Consider the following 12,118-nt stretch of genomic DNA (forward strand, 5'->3'; position numbering starts at 1 on the left):
GTTTTTATCATTTGTAATTAGCTCTTTGGCCAGGCAAACAAATATAGACTTCTTTATAATTATTTAGATAATCTGAACATAATATATGTTAGAGGTATCAATGCCCTGTTAATGTTTTGCTTATTGCAAATATACCATCAGTTACAATGTAAAAGTATCACTAAAAGGTAATTTTTTTCTTCCTTTGTTTGACTTCCTTTTAGGGATAAAAGGTAAGGGAAAGAACATAATGTAAATCAACATAATTCTGTTACTTCCTAAGCACTGTAAAATAAGAGTACTGCATATTGATGTTGTGTTTTTTATTTCTGTGTTTGAGAGTCATAAATTGGCCTGTGGTGTAGTTGTGATTGAAAACTATGAGCCTAGAAACTTTTTGCTTGTTTTGCCAAATAGAGGCTAAGTGATCCTGAAAAGTATAGTGTACAAAACTATACTTTTGTAATTGTTTTTCTTGCTTTGAATGTGAATAGGAGAACGTTTGAGAGCCACTGATCCCAACTGATAGAACAGTCAGGACTCTCTAAGAACAGTCTTAGTTTTGTATCTGTGTCCTTTTCATATGGAAGTAAAGACAAGATGCAAGAGATGTGATTTAATTAGGCCTCAATTTTATTAGCTTAGCCATCTGGGAATTACTGGCATAAATTTGTACAGTGCAGGTCAAGATCCTTTCCTTAATCGTTTCCTTCTGCTGAAGGTTGCTATCAGTCCCCCATTTCCACACAGCTGGTCCCCAGCCCATTATTAGGATCCCACTCTATTCTTTTAATCCAAAGGATAGAGGCCTGGAAAAGAGATCATCACTTTACTGTACTTCAGACATTAACCCCAAACAAAATTCCTAGTTTTTTTAAGAGTCACTTTCTCTTAACTTCACTTTCAGGCTTTTAATCCAGCTTTAAGATGAGGTCTAAAGTGGAAGGATAGAGTTTTATGTTCCTTATTTCTGCACTTGTGGCAGAAGGCATGCTAGAGCTAAATAAAAATCAAAGTATGCACATTGATTCAAGGTGTTGCCGCAAAAAGAGGCACTAGTTCTTTTTCTTTTTCAAACTTCTGCTGCAGGTCTACCTACATGTTTTCAGGTTCTGAAGCAGAATTTTAGTCTTTTTGGGCAGTGAAGAAAATACTGAATGAGCTGTCTTAGTACAACTTTATTCTTGTAGAGAATTTTGGTATTTTTTGAGCAAAATATTACCTATATAAGAGAAAGGTAGCGCTAACTATTAAATCAAAGCTGTTTATAACCCCCTATTTTTAAGCTCCTTTAGAAAATCTAGAAAGATGTTCAGGGAGCAAAATACATCAGCTACCTGGGAAGGAGAAAGTTGTGTAGATAATCAATTTCTCTTCTGTTTTGTGACTTTATTTATAGAAAATCAAAGTAATCTTCCTCAATTAACTTTGCCTTTTCCACAAAATCTGAAGTGATTTTGTTCTTAAGTAGCATGCTCCTTGTCATGTACTTTCATGGGATAAATACTGATGCAAGAATTGAACTGATTGCAATAAAAGGAATTGGACCTGATGATCCTCGTGGTCCCTTCCAATTTAGGATATTCTGTGATTCTGAAAAGCATTTTTTTACTTCTGAATTTTAATAATTTACTTGATATATCAGTACCCAAAGCCTGTTTAAATCAAGTAGTGTTTCATTCACTGTTGAAAAAATAGTTAATGTTGATTGTCAGGAGCCATGGGGTTTACATCTGTACATCATAAATTTCACTATCATCTGCTCCTTTTTCTACTTAAAAAGGAAAAAAAAAAAGAAGCCCCCTGCTTAAAATGGAGGGGGGGGAAAAAGTCAAAGAAAAAGCCTTTGAAGGCATTGGAGCCTTTTGTTTGATGTGTGGAACAAGATTAATAAAAACGTGCCACTACATTAGCTTTTAAATAGCTAGCATGAGACAGTGCTGCTGTCTATACTCACCACAACTTTAATTTATGTAGATAACATGTTTTAGACACATGATTGTCTTAGCATTGTGTTAGGGCTGTTTCTTGGGGAACATCACAGGTTTGTATGTTTATCTTCTGTGTAAGGACAATTAACTGGGCAATGCCAAAACACAATAGACTTTGATATTTTAAAGAATAAGAGGAAAGTATTTCACATTCTCAGCTGGTTTACAGATGTGTAAGCTTTGTAGTCCATTTTTTTGGTCCAGCATGGCATTGTGACAATTCCTCCAACATGCCTAAAACAGATAAATATTGGAAGAGAAATTACCTTTAAAATGCTAAAGATTTATTCTGACTTTATATTAATATAAATCAGAAATGGTTTCTCTTCCTGTACTTGAAGAAACTGCAAAAGTAACAGGATCTACCTTGACTTACTGAAGGAAAGCACCAGAAACAAATACTTATTTAAATTTCAAATCCTTTTAGACATCCTTTTTATTAAACAGTGCATTCTCAATTAATCTTAGAATTGTACTGAAATAGAAAATCTACGTGCATATTAAGTGATTTTCATGTAGTTAATGTGCAACTTGTTTGAATACCAATTTTTAGGTGCTACCAGTGCAAATTGCTAAGTCATAGCAATATTTGTTAGGTTTAAACTGTAAGAGAAAGCTCCATAAAATGGTAGTGTACTGGTACCAAATTCTTTGGAGGGTGGGAAAGAAGTGATTGGAAAACAAATTATCTCTGCAAGTATCGGGTTGTTTTCCTGTATAGATGAAATATGCAGTATGATATGGTACAACAAACATGTCTATTCAACTTTCCGAGACAAAAATAATAAGAGAACTTATTCTGTACCTTTAAGCTTATGGTGCATTTCTCTTTAATACAATTTTGAAGGCTAAACATCCGGGACAATGTGGAAATGATCAAGGTCCGTAAACAGCTGGTTGAGAAAAGCAATGCACTTTCAGCAATGGAAGGAAAACTTCTCCAGCTTCAAGAGGTAATTAGGATTTGGTCAGTAACATTCCGTTACTCTCATCACATACGCATGCGTAAATGGAAAATAAATATGCACGGTTCTTGATTCAAAGTCAGCGCTGAATACAAGAAAATGAAACGCACGATCCATTACACCCAAACTACTTCAGATGTGTAGGGTTCTTTATTCTTATAACTTCTTTCCGAATTTTCTAGCAGATCTTGAAGATAGTTATCTGCAAAAGTATCTCAGGCAGATTTGGGTTAGATTATGTCCTCAGTTGTTTGGCTGTCTAAAGAGATGCCTGATCCTTTACAAAGAGGGCTTTGATTTAATTATAAATTAATTATTTGATCTAAACATACCACTGATTCCCTAAGGAAGGGGTACCATAACCCATTTGAGATTTGGCTGTTCAGAGTTCTGAGCTTAGGACTTGTATTCATAAATTCATGGAAACTATTTTAGAGGGTTACTTTAAGTGAGAGGTGTTCTTTATCACCAGATTTATTAAAAAAAAAAAAAAAAAAGTCACCAGAACATGCAACTGTATGGCAGATTATGCATCGGTTTTATTGATACAGCGCTTTTCTGCTTTGTCCCATACGTACTGGGAGAACGATGTATGCTTGCATATAAAGGCAGTACAATAACAACCAGAGAGTTCCTGTGAGTAACGATCCTGCATGCAACTGAGCTGAATAAAGTATCTCTTCCTTATGAAGTGGAAGCACAAGATGTCCTTGTTATTTGCAAGATGTATGATTGTATCTGAGATTATTATAATGTAATTCACTGGAAACAAGTTACATTTTTCTTATTGTTACTGTAAATTGCTATTTCTTTTTCTTTACTAATGTTTCTTTGGCTGTTGTTTATGGATCCACAATTTCTTTGTACTTTCAATTCAAGGGAAAATTAAGATTCGAAGTAGGAAACTATAAGAATTTAAGTGACTTTTTAAAAGTTAAGTAAATTTTGAATGGAAGCTGCTTAGTTACTGGTATATGATACAGAATTAATTAAATAAATAAGATTAGATAACAAATAGTGTGGTTATATCTCCCTAGCAGCATTTCATAACAGTTGTAAAAAAAAAAAAAAAAAAAAAAAGAAATTTTTCATGCCTAGTGCAATTCTAAGATATTGAGGCAGGAATATCACACTTAAAATAAAGGCCTTTATTTATTTTAAATTAATTAAAGTATGGATCCTAACCTTGGTCACACTCCTGCCCAAGAAGAACTCAAGAAGACTATTTGTGTGCCTTCCTTACTCTTTCTGGATTGGAGGCTGCCTACAGTCCACATTTCTCTCAATTGTACCTTAGCCTCCTATTTTAAACCTTCCCGTCCATACCTTCTGTGCTCTATGGCTATGTTCTACGGTTTTAAGTTCTATGGCTTCTTTGTTCTTTTTTTTTTTTATTATTTTTTCTGCAAAGAACTCTTTTTGCCAGTTCCTGCTTCTTCCTGTCTGTGATAAACAAGACTTCTGTCATGTGATTTTTGCTCCCTTCCTCTTTTCCTGTCTTTCTGCTTCTACCTCTGTGCTTCTTTCCCCCCAGTCTAATATCTCCTTTGCCAAAGCAGTTCTTCTGTTAGTAGTTCCAATCTATTTTTACACAGAACTATGAACTATGTAGAATGTAAACTCCAAGGGAGGGCAGGTTTCACATAGCTTTTTGTGTTCTTAAATAGAAAATGATATGTAAACTGGTCCATTCTAAATCACTTGCGACTTCTTGATAATATACAGTGAACAGCAAGTTCTTGTGCTTCTCTTGGCAGCAGCTGAATAGAAACAGATGCCTGAGATTCAAACTGGTATTTGAAGACATTGTTTCTAATATTCACAGTGAAAGCTGCATTTTTGGAAAGAATGAGAGTGTTCTGTCTCATCATATTTTTACAAGATAACGGATACAATGGTTTTCCTATTTCCAGTCATTTGAGTGTTTGAAATGTGCATCTACTAAACACAAATAACTGTAAAATCTAAAATTTCTACTTTAGATGTCACTTAAATGCTTATTGACAGAGCACTGTTTTTGTTTGTTTTATGTTACAATTTTCATGACTATTGAGTTCATTATCGTTTACTTTGGCTTATACCAGTTGAAACATTTATAATGCCTCTGTTTGCCATTAAACTTGAGTCAGCCCAAAAGTTGTGAAACTGTGGAATGATAAGAGCCTATAATCTTGTTCCATTAAATGATATTTAAAATGATCTTTCAGGAGCAAACATTTACAGGCTTGTTTTGTTGTTCAAGAATTTTAATGTAGCCAGTTGAATGAATCAATTTTGGAATCTGCATTGAAGAACAAAGGACCCCGAAACTATTTGGATTAAATATTTGATTCCATTGTCATATTTGTATAATTACAGGCTGAACATTCCAGGATTTCATGATTTATCATATGAGATATGCTAGTCTATGCCACTAAATTTGTAAATACTGTGAAGAGTTAGTTCTTGTGGATAACCAGTACAAATATTTCACAAATGTAATAGCATTTGTGTTCATTTGTGCAGTATTTCTAAAAGGTATATTTTCATTTTCGGTAAAGGAGCTATTTCATGTTGAGGCATATTTCCCTTAGAAACACAGTTTTAGACTAGAAACCTTAAACTACAATCATCAACCCATTTGTTGCCGTGACCTGAGTCTTGGGATATTTTAAGGGAGAATGGATAGAAAACAATTCTGGCATGATGGAAAAAAGAGTTGAAAGAACAATCAGGTATAGAAAATCTTAAGAAAGAATGTAGTGGGGCATGAAGGAAAGGGGAGTTATGGTTCCCCTAAAGTTCACAAAGAAAACCATGAGGAGAGTCGAAGAGATACTGAAGGACTTGAAGGAAGTTGAAGCAAGGAGATTTTACAAGAGGACATTTTTAGGACTGTTAATGAGAAGTTTCAGTAACATAAATCCCTTGAGGACTGACCGGAAGAGCTTGAGGATCAGTTAGAAGGCGAAATCAAGACCTTGATTTATGAATTTGTTTTCCTCTGTTTGGGAAATCAAGGAAAGAGATAAGGGTAAAATGGTCTGTGAAAGGCAGCTTTGCCAAGACGTGGGATTTTTTTTCTTCATGTAGTGGGTTGAAATGATACAAGTTATTAAAATGGAAAAGAACTTGTGAAAAAATTGAAGTTGGTGACTGGGTTTTCTGTGGTTTTGTGTGCTTTTTTCTACAGTGTTTATACTTCGTATGAACCTGAACAATTTTCATGGGATTCACATGAAGTTTCTCCATGTAATTACCTCCTAGGAATGTTATAAGGAAATCACGAAGCTAATGTTTTTTTTCTGTCTACAATCATTAAATGTTATCTATACTCATACATCTATTGGACATATAAATTGCCATATAATCACTTTATTAAACAGGAGATTGGCTTTTAGGCTGTTTTTTTCAAGTCATACTTAGAATGTGTTTTACATTGGATTTCTTAATGAGGCATTATTAAAGCATTGCAAAATGCAGACAGTATAATATTAACTAATATTCTGGAAATAGGGGTTCAATCAGCATCCTCAATTTAATATTAAAATTGGTTAAATGTGCCTTAATATAATCCATTGAAGTAAATTAAAATGTAAAAGAAATCATAATTCCCTTATTAATTACTGCTAGCAGGAAAATACAGCCTAGCATGTTAGGATTATGAAAAAATTATATATCTACAGCTAAGGGTTAACAGAGCTGTGGCAAGTTCTGTGATTAACATAACTGTGGTCAACATTCATTTCTGCTTGCTACTGCAGTGTTTTTGGTCAGCATGTCTAACCACTGTAACCACAGCAAAATCTTTTAATTGCTTAACAGATGTATTTCTTGGTCCTTTTCATTATGACTGAACTGAGGGTTTAACGTTCATGAGAGCAACAAGAATGCCACCTTCTCCTGGCCATGTGTAATGAAATTTTTTTTTCGGTTGCTTAGTCAAGAGTGTCTCCTGTTGACCACATTGGGAATATCTGTTAACTGCTGCCAGGAAAGATCACTGATAGCATATGCAACGTTGTAATATTCTGCTAAGAGTGATCTTCTCCCCTGCCCACTCCAATCCCTCATCCCAATTTTTCTTTTTCTTTTCATAGAACCAAAGGAACCTGAAGGCTAGCCATGATGCTTTAATAGCAAAAGGTGATGAGCTGAATCTACAGCTTAAAGAAGAGCGGTTGAAGTGCCTGAATCTTGAAAAAGAATTGCAAGCAGTGACTATTTCTAAGCAAAGGACAGAGGAGGTGAGATTGCATCCAAGAGAGCTAGAATCTGCTTTAGGTACTACGTATAGATAAGGGAAAATGTTATCTAAATTAAGGATGGGATGGGTATCTTTTTATTGCTGAGATGTGAATAGACCTTTCAAACATGTTTAGAAGACTCACTTGAACATACACACTGTTTTCCCATTAAAGAGAAAATCCTGTGATCGCTGCTTGTGTTTCATAGAATCATGAACCATACCTGGCCCCCACACTACATGAGCATTCCACCCCTGTTTAGATAATGCTTGAGGAAGAGCATAGGATTTCACTTGGATTCTGATACTAAACAAGTAGTATGTTAAGCAGAAACATTCTTAATACTTGATTTATTGATCATATTTTGCTATTTCTGTAGTGTTATTTCAACCTGATTTAGTCATGGTAAAGCATAGTATTACATCTTACATGATAGTTCAAATCAGTCATTTCTATTTATTTTTCTAGTGGATTCCGGAGGCAAGTATCATCACCAACAGTCACTCAGAAACAGGGCCAAAAACCAAGTATTTTATTCCTCATTCTATTCTGTATATAAGGAGAGTGTGTACAGACTTACTTGTTTTTTCTTATATTTTGTAGCAACTTCAGTTTTACCACTAGGTTTACATGTATTGAATGCATTTTAAATGAATCAAGCTAATACAAGCCTAACCTAATTACAGCCTAACCTTTGCGCTATTGTAATGCATATCGGGTATATCTTCTATCTTTAAAGACATATCTTTCTTTATTGTATGTTTTGAAAATAAGGACTTGTTGCCTCTGTGTGGTCAATAAAAACAATGTTTACATATTGCAGCCATTAATGAGCAAAATTGAATTAAACATTTTTAATTCCTTTTTTTTTTTTTTCACATAAGACAATATAATTATATACTCTTTTTTCTCAGTTCACATACATTAGTCTCAACTTCATATATGCTACGTGAAAAAGCCTGTCTTGACCAAATTACATAATGTGATGAAAAAGTGTTATTTTGCAGCTTCTAAGAGACTGTTACATAAAAAGAACAAATAAAAGTCTTCTTGAGAATGCCTACAAAGTATTAACTAATCATCTTTATAAATCCATTAAAATTTTATATTTGCTATTTGTTTACTATTTTTTGTGCTTGAAATTTTCTTCATTTTAGTTGCAAGAAAGAATAAATGATCTGGAAAAAGAGAAGGAACTCTTGAGGGAAAACTATGATAAGCTGTATAACAGGTAAATATTGAAATGTAAATCTTTAAATGTTTTCTTTAAATGTAAAATGGGATTTTGTGCTCTGTTTAGATCTTCATAGGCTGGGTACATATACATGTGCATATGCATGTTGAGTGTATACATGTACACATTCAAATATATTCATACTATAATTCCTAATATCAGTAAGCGTATATGGAAAATTTAAAGATGTTTTGCCTGTATTTCACCTCTTCTGTTGAAATGGAGCGGCTTCCATTGTTGCTCTAATACTCTTGAGATAGTACATCATTTAGGAAAAAAAAATCTAATTAAAATGTAAGTAGAAGTAGCATTTTTTTGAAAATGAAGCCAAGAGGTTACTTTGTGAATTTCTAATAATGTTTTGTTTTTTTTTCTGTGGGGGACGGGAGTCCTGTTGATAGAAGGATAAATCTAGGAGAGACAAACTTTTTCAGGATTAATTTGTTTTATTTTATTTAGGAAAAGGGGTTGTTTGGCCTGTTTGTGTAAGTTCTTCCAGTACTTCTGAGTGGATCTAAAGTCTGATATTTGACATCTTCTTCTGTGTTTATTTTTGAGAGGTAGTTTGTTTGTTTTAGTAATGGTTACCATTTTGCTTATGCTGGTTCTTAGAGTTTTAGCATAGGTTAATGTAAGCTTTTTCGAAGATTCCTGTACATAAATGGCATTGGTGTAACTGCTGCTTATAGTGAAAATGGAAGTGCGTTGCCAGATGAGATTCAGAAATTCCCCGGTACAAAAAAATGAAATAATTAATATGCTTGCTCTAATCAACTATCAAGGAAATAATGACCTTGAAAATGACCCTTTTGTATATTGTAAAGCAATGTGGCCTCTTATGCTGAAGAGGGTTAGAAATTTCCTAGAAATTTAACTATGAAAGTAGGTCAAAAGGCTTGAATTTTTTTTTTCATGTCAAAATTTCTCCTCTTAATCTTTGTTTGGTTTGTCAGTGTGATGTCTCAAAAAACAAAAAGAAACAAACAAACAAAAAAAACAACACAGCAAAACAAAACAACCAGTAAACACAATGTGAGTGATATCAAATGTTGTTTATGGGATTCTTATATTTATGATACTTTCTGTACTTTCTATTGTGAAATTAAACATTATATTAGCAAAAAAAATATGAGTACAGGTAGCTTAAATTATTTTAAAAATATGAGCTGCAACAACTGTATAAACACAGTATTTATGTTGTGTATAGGGGAGGTTGGTCAGTTGTCCTTGCTTAAGTTTCTTACAGATTCCTCCAAAGTTTGATGTTATAATACCATGATTTTTCTCCTATATCATTATGCAAAAAAATAATTCATAGTAAATATATCAATTATAATCCCATCTTGAATTGTTCTGTTCTTTTTAAATTATAGTGAGATAATTTATAAAGATGTTTAAATAAGTAATTTAATATGATTCTCTCATAACCCAGTGATCCTCAATATGGCTTTTTTCCCCTAAAATTTTCTTATCATATACTCTATTTAAACTTGATTTATGCTTTATCATTCCATGGTGGCATATAGATAACAAGAAATTAGAAAGAGAATCAGACCATTTTGTTTTGTCTACTGTTTAATGGCCAGCTTTTTCTGTTTCCCATTTGAACAACGTGAGCTTACTGCAGCCTACCTGTTGCTAGCAGTGGATAGGACAGTGTCTGCAGGTGACAGATTATTAACTTTTTTTTTTTTTTTTTTCCCTGAGGAAAGGAAAAGGCATAAACCCTTTCCTTGAGAATGGAAATTCCCTTCAAAGTTGATGGGAATTTTGCCAGTCAAGGCTGAGAATTGGATCTGAAAAGTTTACAAAGAACAAGTATGAATTTGTCAGTTGACTCTTATTATGTAGTCAGTATCCAAGAAAACAATTCGTTTGAATAAAAGATTTGGAGGAATTGTTTTCATATGACCTTGTAATGCAAATCTAGCAATGCTTAAACTCCCTCCAAAGGAAATGGTGCCAGATGTGGTTGACCATTTATAGTTACCCAGATGTCTCTGACTCCAGTGAAATACAGTAAATGTGAAAGAAATTCCACATGAATTCAAGTAAAAGTAATCTTAAGATTTGAAGGAGAAAAGAGGCAGGAGTGGACTTGATTCAATCTGTTCAAAGCATTTTCAATATAGGTTTGGATAAAACCTGTTGCCTAAACTGTTCTTCATTTAAGTATCTAAATTCTGAATTACTATCATAACAGCTGTTAATAATGTTTCTGCCATTATTGTTTGTTTGTTTGTTTGTTTTTCTTAAACTGTACACATTTTTAAATGTGTAGCTGCATGTGAAATAATTTTGCCTAAAGGTAGTGAATGCACATACAACTAGACATCATGGTAATTACAATTTGAAAACTTTTTCAGGAATGTGAAATGTGAAAACTAAGTGTATTTTTTACCTTGTCATACAAAGATTTATTCTTTCCTTCTCGGAGCCAATCCAACTTTGAAGAATGTTAAGTCTAAGCAACTGTAGAGCACGCAGTCTCTCCTGTAGCAATGCAGTATTATCAATGTGATTGTGGGTTCAATGCATTACATTTGCTGCATTATCTTCAAAATTATGGCACAGCAGAGTGAAGTATATGTTACTGTAGGACCTAGAAGCATTGGTTAAGTTCATGCTGTAAAAGATACATTATCACCTTATAAGATGGTATGTGCTTACAGAACTGTATAAATAGATTAGATCAGATACAGGATGAGAAAAAGAAAATTCAGAGAGATGGGACTGTTTTTATGAAGATTTCAAATCAAGAATATAAACTCTTACCAAATATGTCAGAGTCAAGAATTCATGCTAGAATATTTTTTCTTTAATCTGCAGGTCATTCTTCAAATATATAAGGTATAAATTCACTTTTAGATACTTAAAACCACTTTATATAATCATAGTCATCAAAACAGGCAGTTCTCTTCAGTCAGCATGTACAATGTGCCATCTATTTGGGCCATCTCTTCTAACCCTATTTGTTTCCTTCTTTCTTGTGTGGCTTTTGTGTGTGTGTGTGTGGCTTTTGTTATATGGACCTCTGGGATAGATAGATGGATAGATAGGTATGTATCAGAAGATGCACAAAAATCAAAGTTACTTTTTTAATCAGTGACCTTCACCAAAGTATGTAGTCGAGGGACTGACTCATTCGTTAACAATACGCTACCATTTCTGATTTTTCAGGAAATACAGAAGTGAATAAACTGGTTTGTGACTGGTTAAGATGAAGGATATATTCCAGTCATTAAGAATGCAACTAGTGAATAATAATAATATGAAGACCATATTACTCACTGTATAAACTATAGGAAAACGCATTGCATTGCTTTGTCTTTTTACCTACTGGGAATTGTACTGTAAATTATTTAATGTTCTTACTTTTATTTCAAACTAAGTTGCACATTTTGTTGTGGTTTCAGCAGTTCTGATTCTGTGTCCATGCCATCCGTTCTGTACTCAGATTGGTAGTTTACAAGTAAATAATGTGTTACAGGAAAAGTAGTTACTCTAGTTTCTTTACCCAAATCCGTTTTTTATTTCTTAAAGCGGGAGAAAGATTTCTTATGTGCTTCTTAATCAGTATCAGAATTGTTGTTTTACAGTATGAGAAAACTGTTGTCACTTTGTGGTCAACGTTTCTTTGAACAGGCAGCTGACTTTAGGCTCTGCATCTTTCACAGATTTAAAAGAAATCAGGTGGGTGATCCCAGTTCCCTGCATTAAGAG

General features: G+C 33.6%; 1 protein-coding gene across 13 annotated transcripts in view; it reads left to right on the forward strand.

Moving 5' to 3' along the window:
* RPGRIP1L (RPGRIP1 like) overlaps positions 1-12,118 on the forward strand; it is a 76,746-nt gene that overhangs the window by 14,732 nt on the left and 49,896 nt on the right. For 9 of the 13 annotated variants that reach the window (XR_014697169.1, XM_084533332.1, XM_084533335.1 and 6 more), the window contains 4 exons: positions 2,818-2,923; positions 7,015-7,161; positions 8,319-8,392; positions 12,041-12,088. Coding sequence is in view for 12 of the 13 variants with exons in the window: in XM_084533332.1 (XP_084389458.1) it covers positions 2,818-2,923; positions 7,015-7,161; positions 8,319-8,392; positions 12,041-12,088 (375 nt within the window). In the remaining variant the exon portion in view is untranslated. The remainder of the gene's footprint in view (positions 1-2,817; positions 2,924-7,014; positions 7,162-8,318; positions 8,393-12,040; positions 12,089-12,118) is intronic. The other 4 variants (XM_084533338.1, XM_084533329.1, XM_084533328.1 and 1 more) reach the window with 1 other exon arrangement.

This window comes from Aythya ferina, assembly GCF_964211825.1.
Source record: "Aythya ferina genome assembly, chromosome: 12".
NCBI classification, from domain to species: domain Eukaryota; kingdom Metazoa; phylum Chordata; class Aves; order Anseriformes; family Anatidae; genus Aythya; species Aythya ferina.